Here is a 22798-nt window from a genome sequence, read left to right on the forward strand (position 1 = left end):
TCCTCCGGAGAAGAAGGTGCGTCAGAAAGGAGCAGGCAGACTGGTTGCTGAGCTGTGGAAAATAATTAAACCAGGGGAGAAACAAAACCCCCGTCCTTTAGAAATCGGGTGAGGTATGAATGTGCAGGGCGTGGCCCCCTGTGTAATGAGGCTCTCCAGGCCCGTTGCGTCAGGCTTGGGCTGGTTGTTCCTCCTCTCCCCTCCTCCTCCTCCGCCCCCTCCTCCGCCCCCTCCTCCTCCACCTCCTCCCCCCTGTTCCCTATAGGTGTGTCTCTGGGTTCTGGCTACCTGACCCACTCCCCGCGCAGACGCCAGCCCGAGAGGTCACCCACCTGCAGCCCCAGCAAGTCCCAAACACGCCAGCCGAGTGACGGGCCATGGAAGCCACAGATGCCTCCAGAAGCAACGGGGCCAGCCTGGAAGCCAGGGATGCCCGCAGCCCCCCGGGCCCCAACGGCACCCTGGAGAATGGGGCCAAGGCCGAAGGCCAAGATGCCAAGACCACCAACGGGCACGGCGGGGAGGCGGCCGAGGGCAAGAGCCTGGGCGGCGCCCTGAAGACAGGGGAGGGCAAGAGCTCCCTGTTCTCGGGGAACGAGTGGCGGCGGCCCATCATCCAGTTTGTCGAGTCCGTGGACGACAAGGGCTCCAGCTACTTCAGCATGGACTCTGGGGACGGCAAGAGGTCCCCCTACGCCGGGCTCCAGCTGGGGGCCAGCAGGAAGCCGCCCCTCTCCTTCGCCGAGAAGGGGGAGCTGCGCAAGTCCATCTTCTCGGAGCCCCGAAAGCCCATGGTGTCCATTGTGGAGCCCGGGGAGGCCCGGCGGAACAGCTACCCCCGGGCCGACGGCGGCCTCCTCCTGCGCTCCAAGTCGGGCTCCGAGGAGGTCCTGTGTGACTCCTGCATTGGCAATAAGCAGAAGGCCGTCAAGTCCTGCCTGGTGTGCCAGGCCTCCTTCTGCGAGCCGCACCTCAAGCCCCACCTGGAGGGCGCCGCTTTCCGCGACCACAAGCTGCTCGAGCCCATCCGGGACTTCGAGGCCCGCAAGTGCCCCCTGCACGGCAAGACCATGGAGCTCTTCTGCCAGACGGACCAGACCTGCATCTGCTACCTCTGCATGTTCCAAGAGCACAAGAATCACAGCACGGTGACCGTCGAAGAGGCCAAGGCCGAGAAGGAGGTAACTCGCAGGGGCATCTGCTCCCCTGGGTGCTCCTGGGCTTGGGGCCTTTAGTCTCTGCTGTCCCTGGCTCTTTCCGAATCCATTTGTCGCCCCTCTGCACCTGCACGCTGGGGGCCAGAGGGGGTTTCCCTAATCCTCTAAGGCCTCAGGAGACGGGGGCATTGCCTACATGAGCAAATGGAGGCTCAGGAATGACTGGGGGCTTGATCAAGGTCACAGGATAAGTTCAAATCAGATCAGAGAATCCATCCGGGCTCAAGCCTGGGCTCTGTGCCTGGCTGCAGTGTTTCTTCTTTTTTATTTTTTATTTTAGGGAGAGAGAATTCTTACCACCTGAGCAGGACTGAGCGCTGGGGCAGGGGTCGTGGGTGAGGAGAAGGGAATTTGGGGTCCACTTAAATGCTTTTTTTTCCCCCTCTGGCTTTAGACTCTGCATTTGCGGTACAGGGGCTTCTTGTTGCTTATCCGACCCCTGCCGGCCAGTCTCTTGACTTCCCCAACGGCCTCCTCTGTCCCTTTCGCTGGGCTCTGTGTGCTTTGTGTGTGCGGTTGCAGGTGCACGTGCCTGTCGGTGGACGCTGCTCGGGGAGGGCTGCAGTTTGTGGGTGGGTGGGACGTACATATATGTGTCTGTATTGTATATGCAGCGGGTGTTTGGTGCCTGTGTTTGTATATGGGACAGGCAAGTGCATCTGCATGATGGCTGTCCGTGTGACGGTGCCCGGACCTCCCTGGGGAGGAGCAGAAGCTTGTGGAGGCTTGTGAAAGGGCTGCACACGGAGAGAAGGCGTTCTGGGCCAAAGGCTCAGCTGGGGTTGCTGCCCCTTGCCCCACAGATACTGGGCAGCCCCCCACTGGGGTGAACCTCCTGGTGCTCAATGCGGGGGACGTGGCCTTCCTCAACAGCTTCTCTCTACGCCTCCGATTGGGGCAGCCCGGGACCCCTCCCCGCCCAGGCTTCCTGGCCAAGAGTTAGCTGATCCTTTTTCTGTGCCCCTCACCCACACCCGTGGGCAGAGAGAGATGGGTTACAAATGGGAAAAGATGCAAAGATCCTCTTCAGGAGCCTTGTTTGGCCCAGGAAGGTGTTCCCAATTCCCTGGAGACCCCACCCCAGCCTGGCCTCAAGCCTCGGGCTGGGAGACAGTGACGGGGCAGGGCGGTGGAACCCATCCTTCGGGAGCTTCCTTGGGAAACCACAACAGAACCAAGGGGGCAATCATCTTCATCTGGTGCAACCCAAAAAACTGCAGAGCCTCAGACTGGGTTCTGGGAGAGCCAACCAAGTTCCAGCCCTGGTTTTTGCCTCTAGTTAGCCTTCGGACCACAGACAAGTCCCTTGCATTCTCTCAGTCCTGGTTTCCCTATGTGTGTGAACCCAAGGTGTTGGACTAGATTGGTGGTCTTCAAATTCCCCCACGGAGTCCCAGGATTCTTGGAAATGTCAGGGATGAGGAGGGGGGCAAATTGGTGCCAAAAAGGCGGTGGCCTCAGGTGCCCACTTCCACTTCAAGCAATATACACGCTTATTTATCTGTTTTATATGTCGGGTTTGTGCGCAAATTGCATCTGAAACCAGAGTGTCACCTAAAGAATACCCGAGTACCCCTGGAGGGCTGAAGGGTCTTGGGCAGCCCTCTGTGGAGGCGCTGGGAACTTGGAGTTCACCTTCAGGTGCTCGGAGCCACCGTAGGACTCAGAGACAGAGCCCTCGCCCTTGAGGGCTCACGATGTAGGTCAGGAGGCAAAGCTCAGACGCACAAACAAGCCCGGGGAGCATCCGCCCAGTTACACAGAAGCAACTATAGATCAACATCAAACCATAGTGGGCAGGATGGCAGGCTGGCTGGAGTCCTAGCAATCTCCTCCATCTCCTCCTTCACCTTGCAGATGGGGACACAGGCCCCGGGAGAGGGAGGGACCTGTCCAAGCTAGTGGAGGGTGAGGAAGAAGTCCCCTAATTCTCTTCCAATATTTGAGAGCAACTGAGGGGAAGGGCATTGAGGAGATGGGATTCAGGATATGTGGGCTCTACAGGGGTTTCAGGGGAAAATGTCTGATCAATTGGAGTGACTTAAACAGCGGGAGCTTCAGACAGCATGTGTGCTGTCTGAAGGAGGCAGGAGGCGCACATGCATGTGTGTATGTGTCTGTCTGCACGCGCACCCCAGCGGCATAGGGGTGGTCAAGGAGGGGTGCAGGGTGGCCAGGAGACTGGGCTGGAGCACAGCTGTTTGTCTAGGCTTGGCTCTGCTGGAATGTCAGACGTGGGGGACATTGGTACCGAGCAGGGTTAGTGGGTTGACTGATTGAAATGAATAAGCATGTCAATCCTGGCTTCCTTTGGAGGCATCCCCTGTAGACCCAAACATCAGCCCACACACAGTTTTTTGCAAGGAGCCCTGTCCAGAACCTGTTCAGCAGGCCAGCTGGTGAAGGCCCGGGTGAGGTCATCTGAGACCGATCTTGAATGGTGGCACGAGGCTGCAGGTGACAGCCGGGCCGTGGGTGCTCATCTCCTGGGTTTCGACTCTGCCTGTAGCCTCTGAGCGGGAGCCATGTTGGAGCAAAGGCCACTTGATGTGAAAACATGCCCATCCTTCTCTGGTGGATCCAAGATCAGAATGTTCCAGTTCCACTCCAAATGTTAGAAGGGATCTTACAGATGTCCACTCCTCTGCCTCTGGACATTCCCCAGGCTGGATTAGGCTGATGAGATTACAGTGTACATATCCATCCTTTTCTGTGTCTCATGGCCCATCCTTCTGTCTATCCCAAGTCCCTCCTGCTGCATCAGATCAGGAAGGATCCTGTTAGGGGCTGGTGGGGGAGCGCCTGCTCTGGGACAGGGTGGGCGAGAACAGAGAGGGGTGACCTCCATGGATGCTGAGGGGAAGCAGTTTATCTTGGAACCTCTTTAGAGACAGGAGGCAGGGGAGGAAAGAGACATTCCGGTTTTTATGGAGCACCGGCTGTTTACCTGTCACTCCTGACAACATCACCACAGGGTGTGGGCTACTGCATCTATTTTAGAGATGAAGACATAGGCCCAAAGATGCCAAGAGACTTCTCCAGAGTCCCAGCATGGAGTGGCAGAGCCAGGATTCAGACTCTTCTGGTGGCAGTTTCCTCTCTACCATTTTACACTTTGTTTTCACAGGATGGCAGGCTATCCTGGGGAGCGTGGGGGCGCGGGGGGAGCGCATCCTCAGATTGGAATCACCTGGAGAATCAAGACTCAGCTGCCTGGGCCTTTCTCCAGGAGATTCTCATTCAGGGGGTTGGGGCCTGGGATCTGTATTTTTAAGTCTCCCTTGGTGATGCTGATGTGTAGCCAGGTTGGGAATCAGGTATCTTGTCCAACATCACCAGGAGGAAATCGAGGCGTGGTAAACGTGGGGTGACTTTCTCAAGGGCCCACTGCCAGTCTGGAGACAGCTGGGTGCTACTCTGTTTACCCCGTCTTGCGCAGTCCTGTCCCGACACCCAAGGAAGCAGAAGGGACTGGGAGCCCCCATCACGCAGACTAGTACTGGGCTATTTGACATCTGGGTGGAAATGGGGAAATCTACCCAGCATTTCAGATTCTTATCCAGATAATTACCGTTTGCCTGAGAATACAAATTTGGCAATTAACTGGCTCATTTGGCAAATATCAGAGCCAATGGCCCATGTGGTTAAATCAAGCCTGAGGAGGATCACAGCCTCATCCCCCCTTCCCTGGGGGCCATGCAGGTAACACCTGTCCAAGTGAGTGCTCAGGGGTGTCTGCAGCGGAAGGCCCATCGGATTGGGGCACCCCCCGCTGCTGTGCCATCACTCTGCTCTCAGGGAAACCTCTGCTCCCCCAAGGCCAGAGGGATTTGCGGGCAGGGTGGCCTCCTCCGTGCCCATCCCAGGCAACAGAACGAGAGGCAACTGGACGAGTGTGGGAGAAAGGAACAAAGGAGGCATTTAGGGACGGGCCTGGGCAGGGTGGAGGGAAGGAACCGGGAGTGGGAGGAATTGAGGAGGGAGGTGTAGATGGGGATGGAGGGTGGGGGAGCTGAGGTCCCATCAGATATCAGGGGCTTTCGTCAGATGCCAAGGGAGGAGGGAGAGGGAGAGAGAGAGCTGGGGCCTCAGGGGGCGAGAAGGAGGGTGTGGGGAGGAAAAAGGGGTGACGAGGAAAGAGGCAGGATGGCCAAACTGTACCATCTGTGGGGTGGGGGAGCCTAGGCAGGCTTAAGTTAGCAGGCGTGAAGGGGAGGACAATGTCTGGAAGATTCAGAGAAGAGTCTAGAGGCTAAGAGGGCACATAATGAGATCTGATTCCTATTGTTACATTTTGGCCTTAATGGCTTTCTAGCTCTGAAAACTTGGGCAAAGTTCCTAATCTTTTCAGGCCTTAGTTTCTGCATCTGTAAAATGGGGTAACACCACTTGCAGATGAAAGAAGAAAAAGGCTGGTGCTCAATAATACAATTAGTGTCCTTCCTTCTCCTAGTTTTGTGGGGGAACCCACTATCTTGGAGCCTTCCTATGTTATATTCTTTCCCACATCCTGCCTTTTCCAGCTTCAGGCAGCCCTGTTAGCAGGGAAAAGTTGCCAAGAGCCACACAGATGCTGCATACACCCCCAGGGGTCTCACCCCAAAGCCTCCTCCGCAGAGGGGAGCCCTCATCCCAGAGGCGAGAAGGGACCCTTGTAGCTGCACGGAGCTCCCAGTCCAAGGCCCCTTCCCCGGGCCCACTGTGTCCTGCAAGTCTGGTCTTGCGAGGCCCCCTCCCAGCCTGGGTCCGACTTCCCCCGTGCCCCAAAGAAATACGGAGCCGAGTCTCTCCTCCCCCCTGACTGAGTCTTCCGCCCACTGCTGCAGACAGTGTGTCTCCGCTTTCGAACCTGCCCTCGCATGCTTCCAGATCGGCTGCTCCCGCCCTCCCCTCCTGGGTCACTGGCCAACGCCTCTGGCCCTCCTCGTCACACCTCAGCCAGCCCTGCTGCCTGCTTCCTTCCTTTTCTTCTGCAGGATGGACCCCCAGTGTCTGACTCCCTCTGCCCTTGGCCTGGGCTCTTCATTGTTCTAACCCCCTTCCTTTGCACTCGCTCTTGGGCCAGTGAATCCGCGCTTGTCGGGTGAGACTTCTCACCTGCAGGCCCCGACCCAGCCTCATGCTCCCATGGCTCCTGGCAGGTAGCCCCGGCACCTCTGCTCACCCCACATGACTCCTCTGGCCTTAACCTTCTCTGGTCATACTGTTTCCCACGGGCAAGGTCAGCCTACCCTCATTCCCTTCCCCTCCCTCTGCTCTGTTCTCCCCAGCGTCCTCCAAGTGTCAGTTCTCCACGATGCAGGCCTCTGGGCCCACACTTCTCCCTGTACCCCGACAGCCTACACACTATCCCCGGACCCAATACAGCGGCACCTTCCGTCCTCGCTGCTGAACACCACCGAGGCCTCACCTAATCACACCTGCCCACCGCCCCCCCCCGCCCGCTCACTTGTGCCCCACTGGCCTGCACCCTCTCTTCCAAGCCCGGCGGGAGGGAGAGCACTCGGCACGGCTCCTAGCCCATGGACCGTGCCCCGCACAGCGTGACGGTGGACCTCTGGCCGGGGCTCTCTCTGTGCCGGGCACTTTCTGAGAGCTTCACCTCCCAACTCCCAGCTCATCCATGGCCTCTGGGGGGCAGACCTCTCACTATGTCCACAAAAGATAGAGCCACTGAGGCACAGAGAACTTAAGTCACTTGCAGAGGCCACCTGCTTAGAAGTGGTGGTAACTGGATTCAAATGTTTGGACTCCCAGTCCCAGCTCTGGGTGGGGTCCCTCCTGGCTCACCCGTGCTCATTCATGGGAGGGCTGCCCTCCCCCACCCTCGAGCCACAGGCCCTGGGGCATGGGAGTGAATGCACTTTCGTTCTCTGCTTTCCCATCCATTAGACCTTGTTCTGGGGGTGCTGAGGTAGGGCTGAGAGACCCAGGGACCAATGCCCCCTCTCTAGCCGGGTCAGGAGGTGTCAGCTGCAGTGGGGTGGCTTCCGGCTCTCCCCTTCACCTGGGGCCTTGCTGGGAGCTCTCCTGGGATGGGCAAGGTGCCTGGCACAGACCCATTGTCCAGCCGTTTGTCTCTTCTTTATGGCTCAGATCCTTCCAGGCCACTGGATCTACCACCCGTTGTGTCCTGGCTCTCTGTCCTCTGCTCTCCACCTTCCCGGCACTGTGTCTATTGGCTCCTGGCTTCTCCCCAGCTTTGTTCCAGAAACTAGGCCAAATCCCACCCTCATCTCCTTTCACTCCTTTCCTCCTGACAATCATTGTCCATCTCTGGTGATAGCATTTTCCATGGTGCGGGATTTGCTGCCCATTGCTGGTGGGGCAGATGCTACCTGAGAACCTGGAGTCTCCTTGCCTGGAGAGCCCAGGAGTGTGGGCAGAGAGGGGTTGTGGGGTGGGATCAGGGGTTTTCTGTCCGGGACCTCCACAGCTCTTGGTCCGGGCCTTCCCCATCTTCTCCACCTGCTCCCTGACCCTCTGGGCAGCCTTTCCAAGAAAGCCAGGGAAACTCTCTCCACTCCCAATCCACTTCCCTGGGTGTCTGTGGAGGGACCCCAGTCAGCACCCCGTTGGCCTGGTGGAGCCCTCCCGAGGTGCGACATATCTGTACCTCGCTCAGGACTCCTTGCCAACAGAGCTCACATTCCTAGTGGCTTGTGGCTTCCTCATCTTGACTTTTCTTGTCAAAGAAAAGTAGTGGGGAGACTGTGAGCACCCTAAGGCATTCTTGGATGCTTTAGTCTTCCTGCCTGCGGGGTGGAGATCACCCACCAGTCTTTCTAAGCTGGAAGGTGTTTTGAGATCACTGGCAGGGATCCCAGCAGAACAAAGAGGTGCCTCTTGGCCTGGCTGAATCGGCTTGGCCTTAGCTTCATGCCTCCCCTTCTGTCTCTGTTGTAGCTGCTTTCCAGAGAAGGCATTAACCCAATGGAAGGAAAATATTATCCGTACTTTCCGTATCCATTAGAGCTCACATCCCAAGGCACCTCGTCGGTCCTCTTCCCAACCCCACCCCCAGACCCCAGCAGGCTGCGTCCTCCCCTGAGCGGGGAATCCCTGGAGTCTGTTTGTCTTCTCTCCTCCTCCCTTCACTGCCTCCCCCACCTCACCGACCCCGAAAAGAAGTCCCTGTCTTGCCCAAACTGCGGACTGCACGGCCTTTCCCATAAACAGGTTTACAGCTGTGCCTGTCCAGACGGAATCCCTGCTGGTTGCAGCCTGGGCTCCTGCTTGCAACACAGGCCCCACGTCATGGCAGAGAAATGCTGCACACTGTTCCTGCCATGGGACACTCCCTGGGCTGGACTGGGCTGGGCTGGGTCCCCTTTCGCCCTGAAGCTTGAAAGAGGCAGAAGCTTCCTTCCCTCCCTGGTGGCCTCAGGACCATTGAAAGGAGTGGGAACCCCATAAATGAAGTAACCTTCCTGCTCACTTTGGGTGGAGGGACGTGGCAGAGGTTTAGTCCTTATAAAGACATGGCTGGGACGCCTAGCCCCTGAGGCCCTCAGTTTATAGCGACATACATCCAACAGTTTGACTTGTTGCCAGATCCCTGGTGACAGGCTTGGGGCCTGGCATATCCGAGGTCCCAGTGACTGTTTGCAGAATACAGGCTGAAGGGCTGAGTGGTGAGCCCTGCCCAAGTTGGCTCCCTGGCTGGGCCCACTCCCTGATTCTCTGATGCTCCTCCACCTCCCTACCCCCGCTGGACTTCTCTAACCCTGGCTCCTTCTCTGCAGACAGAGCTGTCCCTGCAAAAAGAACAGTTGCAGCTCAAGATCATCGAGATTGAGGATGAAGCTGAGAAGTGGCAGAAGGAGAAGGACCGCATCAAGGTGAGCCGCCCCTGGGGCCATGGTCTTGCTGTATGCTCACCCCGCCTGTCCTACCTGGGAGGGGGCAGGCGTTGCCTCCTGTTCCAGGCCTCAGGCCCCCATTTATACTCCACACTTCTTTCTTCTGGGTTCTCCCACCTCCCTGGCATCCCCACCAATTCCCTAAGTCCAGGCCAGGCATTCAGGTGGAATCTCGTCCGTCAGCTAATGCTCAGTTAACACCATCCCAGCAAATAAAGAACCTAGATCAACCTGTCCTCCGGTGTGTCCTCCAGTGTCTACTCCGTCCACCAGACCACCCAGCCACCAAATGCATGACGTTGTCCTTTTACTGGTGCTAGTATGGCTGGATGGATACATGTCTGCCATGGTTTGAGTAATTGCAAACCACTATCTGAAATCACTGACTCTTGACCCTGGCTACATAAACAGCCTGTCAATTCACTTTCTGAACGATGTTTGGTTCTAGTTGAGGTTTCATTGAGCGCCACCTGACTCATGGGGGATCTTCTGGGTCCATGGAGTTGCCCAAGGTTGGAATGATGGCTCAAGTCAACCCACCCAGGGGAGGAGTCACAGATAGATAAAGAAGAGTGGGCTGTGAATGAACCTGGCCATCTCTATTGACATTCAAAGATGCCTTTGAATGAGATCCTTAGCCAAACAGGCTTGCTGGGTTGGGGCAGTAGAAATGTCCTGGTTCTGACTCTGGGTTGGGAACCTAAAGATACACCCCACTCGGGAGGTTTTTAAAATTCCCGAAACCCTCCTTCCTCTCTCCTCTCACTCTGGACCCAGAGCTTCACCACCAGTGAGAAGTCTCTCCTGGAGCAAAACTTCCGGGATCTGGTGCAGGACCTGGAGAAGCAAAAGGAGGAAGTGAGGGCTACATTGGAACAGCGGGAGCAGGATGCCGTGGACCAAATAAAGGTGATCGTGGATGCTCTGGACGAGAGGGCCAAGGTGCTGCATGAGGACAAGCAGACCAGGGAGCAGATGCAAAGCATCAGTGACTCGGTGCTGTTTCTGCAGGTACAAAGCAACTCCTCTACCATTCGATCCCTCAATCCTTACATCCACATTCCCAGAACCTTCATCCATCCATCCATCCATCCTTCCTTCCTTCCAAGCTCCATTCCATCTGCCCACTTAATTTTTCCATCCGAGCCATTTCCCTACCTACCCCAAAGATGGCACGCAAATATCACCTTGTACCAACTTCAGTTGATATGTACTAACAGTGCTCCAGGCTCAGTAGGAAAGAGTTATGGGGTTGATTAGTGAGGTCTGCTTTGGGTATGGGGCGTGGCATAGAAGTGCTGCCTATGTGTTATCCTTGACCTTATCTGTCTGTCTATTCATCCACTCATCCTTCCAACTGCTAGAGTGTTTTGGGTACCACTGCATGCCCAGGACTCTGTCAGGTGCTGTGTAGAATAGAGAAGTATAAGACATGGTTTTTGCCCCCAAGGAGCTGCAATCCAGCTGCGAAGATAAGACCTGTACAATTAGGGAGCAATATAGAAGAGTATGTAATTAAATGATAAAGCGTGTGGTTCAGGAGATAAGTGCCCATGGAAGCTCTGGGAAGGGCAAGCATGCTGGAGTAATCTAACACAGCTTTGTGGAGAAGGTGGAATTTGAACTGGGTCTTGAAGGCCCATAAAGGTTTCAGAAAGAGGAGGGACTCTCTGGCGAGGGGAGAAGGGAGGTGAGAAGCACAAAGTGCAGAGGCAGGCTTAGAGGGTAGTTTGTAAAGGTGGCGGTAGCACCATGACTGACCCAGAACATTCTAGAAATACCTTGCATCTCCTCAGTGCTTTCACTCCCAAAGATGTCACAGCTTGTGTTGCTCTCAGAAACCCCTGTGAGGTAGGATGACGTGTCCAGTTGAAGAGGTGGGAACCGTGGAGTCATATATCTGACTACTAGCACCATCAGGGATGTTAGCATCTAGTGGAGTTTGGTCAAACCCTTTCATTTTACAGAAGGAGAAAGGTATGAGGTGAGGACAAGTGGAGCTACTTCATAGCCGAGCTGTGTCTAGAACCCACAAGGCTCCCAGCGTTGAGCCTTCCAGCTGGACTGAGAGCTCCCTGCAGAGAAGTGTCCCCGTAGCTACTAAAGACCTAGAAAGTTAATGGCTTCTTTCCTTCCTTGGTAGGAATTTGGTGCATTGATGAGCAATTACTCCCTCCCCCCACCCCTGCCTACCTACCATGTTCTGCTGGAGGGGGAGGGCCTGGGACAGTCACTTGGCAACTTCAAGGATGACCTGCTCAACGTGTGCATGCGCCATGTTGAGAAGATGTGCAAGGCAGAACTGAGCCGTAACTTCATCGAGAGGAACCACATGGAGAACGGTAGGTGTCCTCTGTGGGCCTGCCCCACGGCCATGGGCACTTTCCTCCCAGGCCGATCCCTGCTGCCTGGGCTGGCATCTAGCCAGCCGGCCTCTCATTGTCCCAAACCGCCCGTCCTACGCAAGGTGTTGGGACTAGGATTCAGGGATTGTAACCCTCCATTGAACCGGCTGCCAAGGTTATGTGGTGTTACGAGGGCCCCCAAGGGCAGCAAGCATCTGGGCATTAGCTGCACAGATGTCTCCTCTCTGTGGGTCATCCATCAAACCCAGGGACTGATTTTGTTCAGAGCTACATCTGATTATGGGGCCCAGCCCAGCAGCTGTGTGGATGCTGCCACTTGTAAGGGCCAGGTGCTAACCTGGTGACTTTGCAGACTCCAGTAGACGTGACCTAGAACTGCATCACGCTGGGAAGGAGACCTGACCTGTCACCATGGCCACACTGAGTGGTGTTGAACCCGGAGGCTGGACCTGGCCTCACAGGCTGGGCTGGGGACAATGGGACACATGTGTCTCAGTGATTCACCCGCTCCCCTGAAGACAGTTTCTCTTCTGAGTCACGCTGTCCCGTCCCCCACTGAGGCCAGTTGAATCACCTCACCGAAAGCCTCTTCATCTGAGAAACTAATCCATTAAGTCTTTTCTCAGCAGCCCAGCACAGTCCCTTCAGGGCCTGAAGCCGGAGCACTTTCCCCCAAGGCCCCACCCGGTGGCCGAGGCCCAGCACAGGCTTTAAGGACACTTCTGGCCCCAAACACCCAAAAGGAAGCGGTCCCTGTGTTTTGTCTCCAGGCGGAGCATGTGATTCTTTGGGGATGACAAGGGGATAATAGTGTGCCGATGTGCCGGGGCTTAGGGGGGCATCCATATATCCTGGTGATGGTGACATCACACAGTGTCCCTGTGAAATGTGAGGGACATTCAGTCACACCTGAGGATCCCTGAGCCACTGCAGCAAGACAATCGTTAGGCTTCCAGCGGCTTTCGGATCCGGAAATCCTCCTTCTGATGACAATATGATGGCATTAGCCGTGGTGGCCGACAGTGACCGAGGACTCCCGGTGCGCCGGCTCTGTGTGAGCGCTTTACTTACCGTGGCTCACGTTCCCTGCAGGATGCACCGCATTTCACAGATGAGAAGCCTGAGGCTCAGAGAAGTAGCTTTTCAAAGGGCACGCAGCTGAGCAGGGGATGTAGTTAGGATTCACACTCTGCTCCTCGGCCTCCCGTGTCTTCCCATCCGGGAAGTTGCTGTGGCTGGTGGCCGAGTGGAGCGGCTGGGGAGTGTGAGGATCACGGTCCCTGGGGTACAAACCCAGGGGTGGAGCCCCTCCGCTGAGGTCTGCCCAGACGGAGGAGGGTGGCCCTGACTGGGCCAGGGTGGCCTGTGAGCCTTGTGGGGACCTCTGCCTGCCGCCCATGCGCTGTGCCATTTCTAGGTCATAACTGTGTTGACCATGGCCTCTGAGCAGCTGTGGCCCTGGGCCCTGTGCGAAGTGTGCAGGGAGGCGCTGCGAGGAGTAGGGTGGGTGCTGATCATGTCAGTAGCCTTGCACCTGGGCCTGGGGCCCCGGGCCTCCATGTTGGTCTGTTGGGAGTGTGTCTGGCTATAGGGCGGGGCGGGGGGGACGGGAGGCCAGAGAGTCAGACCTCCTCTCCTCCTGGATGCCAGCCTACCCATCAGACCAGGGACTCAGTCCTACCCCCAAAGGCCCAGGGACTGACCACCATCATCCTGAGCTTGAGGGGCAGGCAGGGGTGGGGAGCACTGTGGGAAGGGCCGGGAAACACCTGGGAGGACACGCGTTTGTCGTGGAGTGCCCTCCTGTGTGTCAGACCCCTGCTAGGTACAGGTGGTGGAGATGAAGGATGAGGGCCCGAGCCACTCATTCCTTCTCTTGCCCGGGGGAGAGGGAGAGGGAAGGGCAAAGGGAATGTAGAAGATGGGGAAGGAATGGGGTGCGGGGCAGCTGGGGGAAGGCAAGCGTGGCACCACCGATTTGTCTGGGTTTGAGGGTATACTGGTGGCTGGGGAGTGGAGTGGGGAGAGTCAGGGCCCCTCCCACACAGCTCACTCCCCTCTGCGCGCCTCTGCTCAGCTGGCTGGATCCCTGGCCACGGAGGCCGACGCTAGGACCTCATTCCATGCCCGTGGGCTGCTGACAGTGGCTGGGACAAAGTGAGGACGTAGGGATGAGGGCTCACACCCCAACTCTGCCCTTATTGGCCATGTGACATTGGGCAAATAACTTCACTTACCTCCTGAGCCTCAGTTTCCTGGTCTGACGCGTGAGGATCTCCAACAAATAAGAAATGGATGTCGGTGGCACCTTGTAAACTGCGAAGTGCTGTGCCTACGGTCTTACTCATGGGGGTCAGCCCAAGGAAGTAGGTGGCTCCCTGCAGACCCTCTCTCACGTCCTAGCAGCTCAGGAGCAGAGGGGATGCTGGGCAGGGTGTGGTCTTCTCTGAGTTTGGAGAACCTCGCCTCTGCCTGGGACAGAGGGGCTGTGGGCTGACTCAGCAGAGCCCAGGGTGCCCCCAAGGGCCCGCTTCTCCCCACCTGCCCCTCTGATGACCGGCCTCTGTCTCTCCCAGGGGCTGACCACCGCTATATGAGCACCTACACTAACAGCTACTCGAGCGAGTGGGGCACACCTGATACCATGAAGAGATACTCCATGTACCTCACGCCCAAGGGTAAGAGAGAGCAGCCTGCCCCTCGGGGCCATGGGCCCGGAGACTCAGCCAGGTTCCGCCCTGCCAGAGTGACCGTCACTGGGTTTGCCCGTGGAAGTCCGGGCACATACCTGCTGTCCCGGTGGAGGCAAAAACAGTCCCCTCTTCCTCCCTCAGAAGCATCCGGGTTAGAGATAAATTACCGGCACCTGCCCCTCCTGGCTTCCCTCCCCTCCAGTCCCTGCCTCCAGTCTGAACACGTCCTTCCCTTTCCTTCCAGAGGGTCTTCTGGCTGCTATTTTCTCCAGCAACCATCTGCCGGGCCTGAGCTGTGTTCTGCTCCTGCTTGCGTTGTTGTAGTCCTGGGGGAGGGCCGTTCTGCTCCTCAAGGACAGGGAGACAGCCAGCTGGTCTACCTTTCCTCACCTCTCCCTCCCGGCATGCCGCCTGGCCCTTAGCCCTCCCTCTCTGGATCCTGGATGGTCCCGGCCTGTGCCAGCCTGGGTGGAGGTATAGACCAGAGCCTGCCTGTCTTTGGCCTGGGGAAACCTATTGCATCTTTTTGCACCAGCAACAAACCACAACAATGACCGTTACATAAGGGGGAGGGGGGGTGAGCCAGGTGTGTCAGCCCTCAGATAGAGGGTGTGTGTGTGCGCGTGTGATGAAGTGGTCTTCAGAAGAGTGGGGGTGTGGGGAAAAGTGAGAAAGGAGACAGGGAGATGTGGGGAAGGGGCTGGGGAGAGGGGAGTGATTCATACACCTCAGACACACACACACCACGGGAAGGGCGTAGGGGATTTAGAGATGAGCTCAGCAGGAGGAACCTCTGTTGCTCCACCCAATTTGAAAACAACACCTGGGCCCTGGCAGAGGCCTGGCGAGGCACCTGGGCAGCCGAGTCTCCCCTGCCCCACATTCTTGGCGTGGGCCAGGCCAGCCAGCCTGGCCCCTTCCCTTCCCAGGGCACTGTCCTTGGAGCCCAGTCCTTGAGCCGGTGAGCGGCATTAACCAGCCTCCCCAGTGTCCCTTGCCCTGGTCGGTCCTTCTGAGGACCCCGATGTGCATTGATCCCCTCAGCTGGTCCCTGCTTGGTTCCCCCAGCTCCGTAGGGGACTGAGGGGGGTGTGGGTTCCACTGCAGTTCGTGGGGAGAGGAACAGAGCAGCAACAGGGGACAGAGGGAGGAACACCTGCCAAGATATTGTCCTTGAGCCAGGACCTGGGGACCTTGGGCCTGAGAGGAGAGAAATTCGGCTCAGATGCTAGGAAGTCTTTCAGCTTGTCACTGAGTCAGGAGGTGATATTTGTAGTTGGAAGAAACAGGTTCATCCGGTGTCCCTGCCCTTGCACTGAGGACAGGAGGAAGGAGGAAATCTGCCCTCTGGGAGCTCCCAGGCTCAGGGTAGAGGCAAGGGAAGGGCCAGGGAGAGTCAGCAAGGGGATTGGGAGACAAGGCCACCCAAGGGCCACTGGCATGAGTCTGGGGGCTCTGGGGCAGTGAGCTCAGGCAGTAAGACTTCCCTGTGGAGGCTGGTTTCCAGGTCCCTGAAAGACGGGCAGTGTGCTCAGTAAAGAGGCATGACCGTGATGGACAGAGGCCACCCAGGTGAGAGGACCCACAGGTGCAGAGGCTTACAGAAGGACCAGCAGGTGCTTGGCCAGGCAGGCCAGATCTGGGAGCGGGGTGTTCGTTAGGTGGGAGGGGAGGAGCTGATCGAAGGACCCGGACACATGTGGGGAGCATGCCTTCTTCATCTGTAAAGTGGGGGTATGGAGCCCACTCTGCCAGCCTCTCAAGATTGTTCTGAGAACCCAAATTTGGAGGATCCTGAGCAATGTGAGGTCTTGTCCCTGGAGGGGGAGCACCTGGGAGATGTTTGTGGCCACCGGTTCATCATCACTGGCGAGCCCTCACCTGGCCAAGGGCCCAACACCTGCGCCCCCCACAGCTGCCATGATCCTCCTTTGTCACAGGCACCCCATCTCCCAGCCTCTGGGGTCTCCGTCACACAGAGACTGGCTCAGGAGGGAGGTGTCGGCTTCTCCAGCCTTGGTGATCCTCAAAGCCGCCCAAGTAGGGTGACCATACGTCCCTGTCTATGCAGGAGGCTCCAGGTGCTCCTGCTTACTTACTAATAGTCTTCCTTTCACTCTTAAGTGTCCTGATCAGGAGGGAAAATTAAGCAGCTGCCTAATCTAGACCCAGAGGAGCTGTCTTAGTGGTGGAATCCCCGGTCCTGGGACAGGCAGTGGGAGCTGTCTGGGGACAAGGAGTCCCGCATAACCCCCTCAAGTCAGAAGCCACGGGCCTGTCTTGAAGCTGACTCAGCTCATCTGCTTCACAGGTGGGGCCAGGACAGCCTACCAGCCGGGGTCCCCCAGCCGCCTCTCCAAGGAGACCAACCAGAAGAACTTCAACAATCTCTATGGCACCAAAGGTGAGAGAGTGGCTCAGCACAAGGAGGGGCAGGGCCTGTGGGGGGTGGGCCAGGGGCCGGGGGGCTGGACTCCCCAATGTGAGGGGAATGTGGAGAGGTGGGATGGGCTTAGGGGCCCAGAGACAGGCAGGGAGGAGTCCTACTGAGCTCAAAGTGTGTGTGTGTGTGTGTGCACGTGTGTGTGTGTCTGTGTGTGTGATGGTGTGTGACATCATCAGTTAGGCTGTGGGGAGGCAGCCTGGAAATCCCTGAGTCCATAGGATCTTCTTCTCCCTGAACAGTGAGTCAGGGAAACCGGAAGTGGGGGTTATGTGTAGAAGCTTCCTTTAGCAAGTGTCGTGACCCAAGGACCTGCAGAGGACCTGGGCCCTTTGCTGATGGATGCACGTCTGTGTTGAGAAATCATGATGGTTAAGACAGACTAAAGTTGCGTAAGCGGGATGGATGGCAGGACACAAAGCAGGGCCGTCCCTGGAGATCCAGGACGTATTGCTGCCATGCCAGGTGAGGGACACGTCCTTAAGACCCAGAAAAGGTGATTGAGGGGTGGAGCCGTGGCTTCCTCAGGGAGAGCTACCGAGCACAGACACCCCTCTGCCCAGTGTGGCGAGGGCACCCTTAAGCCAAGTGTAGGGCCATGCGCTCGAAGAGCCCAGGGTTTTGGAGGCTCTGGGGTGCCTGCCAGACATGTGCCGGGAGGGTGGGCCCGGGGCAGCTCCACCAGACATGGCCCCGGGAGGTCTCAGGTGGGGAGTGGGGGGCTTCTTCAGTGAGGACACGGGCCCTGAGAGATCTGGAGGGTCAGGGGCACCTGTAGACAGGGCAATGGCCAGGCCTCTGTGTCAGGGTTGGATGCCCATGGTTACTCCCACATGCACGGTAGGCTGCGCACTCCAGGAGAGCAGAAGCTGGGTTTCTCTGGCTCACTACTGCAATCCCAGGGCCCAGAAGGAGGGGCTCAGGGAACATGAGTCAAAAGAGAGGAGGGGTGGACAAACGAGTGAATGAAAGGGTGGGCCTCTGGCCCCTTGGAGCTCTGGGTGGATGGGCTCGTTAGGGGCCCACTGGGATGTGGCAGGGGTTCACAGTGGGGCGGGCAGACACCCCCAGCCGCCTCTGATTCCTGAGCCCCAATGTCAGGCCCCCGCCCTCCTGCAGGCGGCTGTGGGAGAGGACCACCAACCAGGACTGGGCCCTCTGCCACGGAGTGAGCTGACTGGGGACAGTCCCAGTGCTCTGGGCTGCTGAGAGGGTGGGCCCGGGGCAGGTGCGTCATCTGTGGGGGGCTCTGAAGGCCCCAGACTCGAGTGCCCTCATGGTGCTCCTGCTCTTCCTTCCACACCCTCCCCACTGCCTCTCTCCTCTAGACTGCAGGGGCGTCCTTCTAAGCAGACCCTCGTCAGCCTCTTCCACTTGGCAAACAGTGTCAGGACTTGTACCAACTGCCTCTGTCCCCAAGTTTTAGCATGTGTTTATATTTATTTGTTTATTTGTTCTTTCATTCACCCATCAACCATACAATGAAATCTCCTAGGGACCAGGCTTCACACCAGGCGCTGGATGTGATGCTGGGCCAGATAGGCGTGTCCCCTGCCCCCAATTAAACTTGCCACTATAACCCAGGGGGACAAATGGGGAGCAGAGTGACGTGAGGCCTGGGGCTGAGGCACACACAGACTGGGGGAAGAGGACAGGGAAGCTGACACCAGAAGACCCAGCACATTGGTTAAGGATGGGAAGCAGGTGGAGTATCTGCATCGTGCCTAGGGCAAGAGAGAGCCTGGGGTGTTGGCGGGAGCTCAGAGGCAGCCCGGATGGAAGGTGGGGTGTCGGAGGGGAGCTGAGGGAGGTGAAGCCAGGAAGTGGAGGTGGTGGTGAGGGGGGCAGGCAGGCAGCAGCCCCCGAAATCAGCTGTGTGCTGGTTAAGGACTAGGTACCTGAGTCTGAGCACAGTGGGCCTTCAGGGGTGGCAGGGACTGGCGAACACTTGGTGGTTTAGGACAACTTTGATGGTGGGAAGGATTGGCAGGAAGCATGCCGAGGGGCTGGGCAGATTCACAGAAATGGTCTCGTCCTGCCCGCCACCCCCATGCCAGGCTGCGCGGGTCTGATGCGCCTTGCTGTGCTCCCCAGGTAACTACAGCTCCAGGGTCTGGGAATACTCCTCCACCATTCAGAACTCTGACGAGGGGCCTGCAGTCCAAGGCAGCTCCTCCTTCTCCCTGAAAGGTGAGCTCTCCCTGCCCCGCCCTGCCTTTTCTGTCCCTCTCCAAGCTCTGCTCTGGCCTCCGCTCCCTCCCTCACCAGCCGCCCACCCTGGAGGGGACAGACCCCGGCCTGAGAGCCAGGGAGCTGCCTCCTCCATCCAAGTCTCAGCTGTCAGGGGAGCCTGGGCCCGGGGCTTGTTTCAGCGAATGTTGGTCCCTAACAATGAGCTGCATTGTCAGGGAGGTGGGGATGCCACACCCCACCCCTGCCCCTGACATCCCCAGCGGGCTTCCATCAGGCCTAACTGAGTCCTCCTGCTGCAGAAAGTTTAGCTTTGTTCAGCCAGCGCCGGCCGGCCTCCGTTGACTCTAGAACACTGTGGCCACGTAACAGCCTGCCACATCCTGCAGAGCCAGAGTCCTGTCAGGCCCTTTTCCAGAAAGGCAGGACTAGACTAGATCTCTAAAGCCTCCCGAGTCTGACTCAGCTCCCCAGACCAGGCTGAGTTGGCCAAGCCCCTCCTGTCTCTTCTGAAAGGCCCTAGGGGCAGCTCTGTGGGCTGTGGTGTAAGCCAGTCTGTCTTCTGACGCCCGAGACATCTGGCCTGGATGCAAGGATACCAGGCTGGCTGTGGTCAGGGAGAGGGAGGAGAGAGGGCAGGGCAGGCAGGCCCCCAAGCAGTGGCTTTCGAAGGTGGCTTTATCATTCAGTTGTCCCTTCCAGGCTGGAATCCCAGCCTATCCCCAGGGCAGGGATTCTTGGAAGGACCAGCTCACCTTGCTCACCTTAGAAGGTGAATATGACTGGAGGGACCCAGCCTGCAAGACCCCCGGGGATATCCTCTCTGGTCAAGCCTAGATCAAAGGCTACAGGTCAGGGAAGACGGTCACCTCCGGTGTGATTTGGAGCTTTCACGCTCCAGAGTATCTCCCCATCGGCTTGCAGAGACCTTGCCCTAGGAGAGCCCCTCCTCAAATACACCGAGCCCTGCCCATGAGGCTGGCCCCCGCCTGTTCCTACTCCAGCAGTCCTGGAGGGAGGCTCCCGCATTTCAGCACCCCAGGTTGAGGTGTGACTGCTGCTGGCCCCTCCTGGGACCAGGCTGTGCTGTTAATCCCTCTCTCTCTCCCAGCAGGCGCTAGGAAAACCCCCTATCAGTTCACCACCTTGGGACAGCCATGGAAAACCACAGAGTTTTCCAAACCACTGGACGGCAGTGGACGGTTTAAAAATAATCCTGGTACCTGCCTGTCTTCCCTCCCCTTCTCTCTCCCACAGCAGGGCAGATGGGACATCCTCTGGGGCTCTCTGCCACTTCTAGGGTGTCCTGGTCCTCCTCCCCAGAGTTGCTGGAAGAGGGATGCATCCCCCCAACCCCCAGCACCATCCCTAGCTCACCCTTCCACTGGACTTCTGTCTGCTGCACAAGGCTGATCTTCTGGACCACCCCCTGCCCCCATCCCCATCCTCACCTCTCCTGTGTGGCTGGCGTGGGTTTTTCTTTCTGGGAACTGAGAATTGAGATCTGAATTCCTCCTCTCTCCACCTCCCACTCAGGACCCATGGAACCCTCTTTCCAAGGCTGCCCCCCCACCCCCAGTGCAGGGAGAGACCCGGGTTCTCTGCTCCGTCTCCACCCTCTTGCTAAATGCAAACGGTGGGAAGGGTCAGCCTGGCTGGCTCATCCTCCCTTAGAGCAGCCGGAACGGGGCTCTGGGCTGCCCCAGCCAAGGACAGACCCTATTTATTTCTTGAGCTTCTCCTGTCGGGGTCATAGTCTGTTCCTTCCCAGGCCCCGAGGCCTGTCCCTGCAGGCCCATGGCTGAGACCAGGAGTGCTTTCCACAGTTCTGTGGCCCAGAGCTCCTTACAGATCCCACTGGGCTGAGGGGGAGCAGGGCAGGTGGGAGGACCAGGCCCAGATAGCACCCACGTGCTCCGGGCCCCGTGGGCTTGCGGTCTTAACCGTGGACCTGAGCCACATGGCAAGTGACTGCCTGTCCCCGGCCCCAGCCTCCTGCTCCTAGAACGGGCCGAGAGGCCCTGGAACCGGGCAGGAGGAACATGAGGATGGGCTTCAGCATCCAGCAAAACCTGGGTTCGCATCCTGACTGCCGCTTCCTGGAGGTGCAGCTCAGGGCAAACTTCTCCCAGAAACGGGGTGAGGGTTAACGAGAAGACCTGTGCGAAGGTCTGCACGGTGGGGAAGGGGGAGCCCTGGCCGTGCAGCATAGTCCGTCGGAAAGGGCGCCTCCTGGTGGAGACCCTGGCCAGTTGTGCTCATGGGAAGGGGCAGGGTCCGTGGTCTGAACCTTCAGGGCTCATGGGGGGACATCCTTGCGGAATAATGTGATCCTGATCCGGACCTGGATTTGGAGGCAACACTCCCCTGCTGCCTGGCCCAGCCCACCTGGCCTTTTCCTCCGCCCTCTGTTTGCCTGGGTGCCTCCTCCCTTTGGCCAGCCTCCCCAGGATTTGCCCCGGTGCCCACCCCCCAGCTGCTGCACATCTCTTCAGGGGTCGCTGCCCTTGGTAGTGGGCTGGTTGGAGCTTGGTGGTCACTTTGGAGATGGTACCCATGCTGCTGTGTTCCCCGGAGGCCCCAGCAGTCAGCCCTGCTTCCTCCAACCAGTGCCTCCTGTCTCTGCAGGCTATCCTTCCCTCATCAGGAGCCAGAGCCCCAAGGCCCAGCCCCAGACTTGGAAATCTGGCAAGCAGACTTTGCTGGTGAGTGAGGGGCTGCCAGGACAGCCTGTCTGGGCATAGGCATGTCCGGAATGGGCACTGAACGGGGCTCCCCGGGGGGCAGCTGGTCATCAATCACCCAGGGGAGGTGGGGGGAGGATGTGACCTCCCCGGGCCATCAGACAGAGGGAGGGGGCAGCAGGGCCTGAATTCCTGCATTCAGTGAAAGGTAGCAGAGACCCAGGGCTAACAGGCAGTGGATCTGGGTAAGCATGCCCTTTCTGGGCCTCAGTTTTCTAATCTGTAAAGTGGGCAGCCCTGATTCTTTAATTTGGCAAATGGTTGCTGGGTGTCTGTACTTGCTGAATGGGGACTTTGTCCCCATCAGCTCTGCGAGTGTGAAATGCTCAGTCCGGGGGACGGACATCCTAATGATGGGCCCCACCTTCCTGGGGCCATTCCCCAGCTCTGACAGCACAGAGGCCGTTGGGGTGATAACGTGGTGAGGCAGAGGCTGTAAAGTCAGGAATAGAGATATTTAGGGGCTCAATGGCTAATGTCCCTGAACTGGGAATTGAAGAACCACACAAGAGGGGAGCGTGGCCTTGGGGTCTGGCCAGCTCAGGGGATCCTAGGTGAGTCAGATTCCCTCGCTGAGACTCTGTTTCTGCAGTTTTGTAATGCAGTACTGAGATACGGTGGTCCCTGATGCCCCACCGACCTGACCCCCACCCAGGACCTCAGTGAGCAGGGCCTTCCTTCACAGGCTATGACTCCACTGCCCTGAAAGCTTCTCTCCTGGGGCCGAGGCAGACAGACAGCTGCCGGGGGATATGGGTGGCAGCAGGGGCTCGGCCGGGGACAGGGGCTAGGGTCCCCAGTTCCCTGCCGTCTTTGCATTTGGAGGTCAGAGCATGGGGAGGTGATTTGCTCCGGGCCACGGCAACTGGGGCTGGTTTAATTGGAGAGAATCTTTAATTTGCTGGTGATGGGAGCTAAGTGATTGCATGTGTAATTTGGAGCTGGGCCCAGGGGCGTTGCAAGAGCAGGACTGCAAAAAGCAGATATGGGGAGGAAAAAAAGAGGTGTTTTGCTCCTGGACTCAGTCCTTGCCCTCCCTACCACACACTCTTCCACCTCCCAGGGCTTGGGTCTCAGCAGAGAAAGCTCATTACCGTCTTGAGACACTTGCTTGGCAGGGCAGGGTTCCCATGTCTGTGGCTAGCATGCAGCGCCGGAAGAATGGATGCAGGTGCTCGCGTGGGAGGGAGGTTGTCCTGGGAGTCAGGATGCCTGGGGTGTGGCCCTCACCATTGTACCCACTTGCTGTGTGGCCTCCTGTGAGCCTTTCTTCCTCTGCTGCA

At 58.0% G+C, this 22798-nt stretch overlaps 1 protein-coding gene across 4 annotated transcripts in view; it reads left to right on the forward strand.

Moving 5' to 3' along the window:
- The first annotated feature begins 271 nt into the window (after nt 1-271).
- TRIM29 (tripartite motif containing 29) overlaps nt 272-22798 on the forward strand; it is a 38171-nt gene continuing 15644 nt past the window's right edge. For 2 of the 4 annotated variants that reach the window (XM_021696481.2, XM_021696479.2), the window contains exons 1-9: nt 272-1181; nt 8963-9058; nt 9857-10090; nt 11223-11421; nt 14022-14123; nt 16450-16542; nt 18676-18771; nt 19883-19990; nt 21400-21476. In XM_021696481.2, the coding sequence (XP_021552156.1) occupies nt 378-1181; nt 8963-9058; nt 9857-10090; nt 11223-11421; nt 14022-14123; nt 16450-16542; nt 18676-18771; nt 19883-19990; nt 21400-21476 (1809 nt within the window). In that variant the 5' untranslated portion in view covers nt 272-377. The remainder of the gene's footprint in view (nt 1182-8962; nt 9059-9856; nt 10091-11222; nt 11422-14021; nt 14124-16449; nt 16543-18675; nt 18772-19882; nt 19991-21399; nt 21477-22798) is intronic. The other 2 variants (XM_021696480.2, XM_021696482.2) reach the window with 2 other exon arrangements.

The sequence above is a fragment of the Neomonachus schauinslandi genome, chromosome 11 (genome assembly GCF_002201575.2).
Source record: "Neomonachus schauinslandi chromosome 11, ASM220157v2, whole genome shotgun sequence".
In the NCBI taxonomy this organism is placed as follows: domain Eukaryota; kingdom Metazoa; phylum Chordata; class Mammalia; order Carnivora; family Phocidae; genus Neomonachus; species Neomonachus schauinslandi.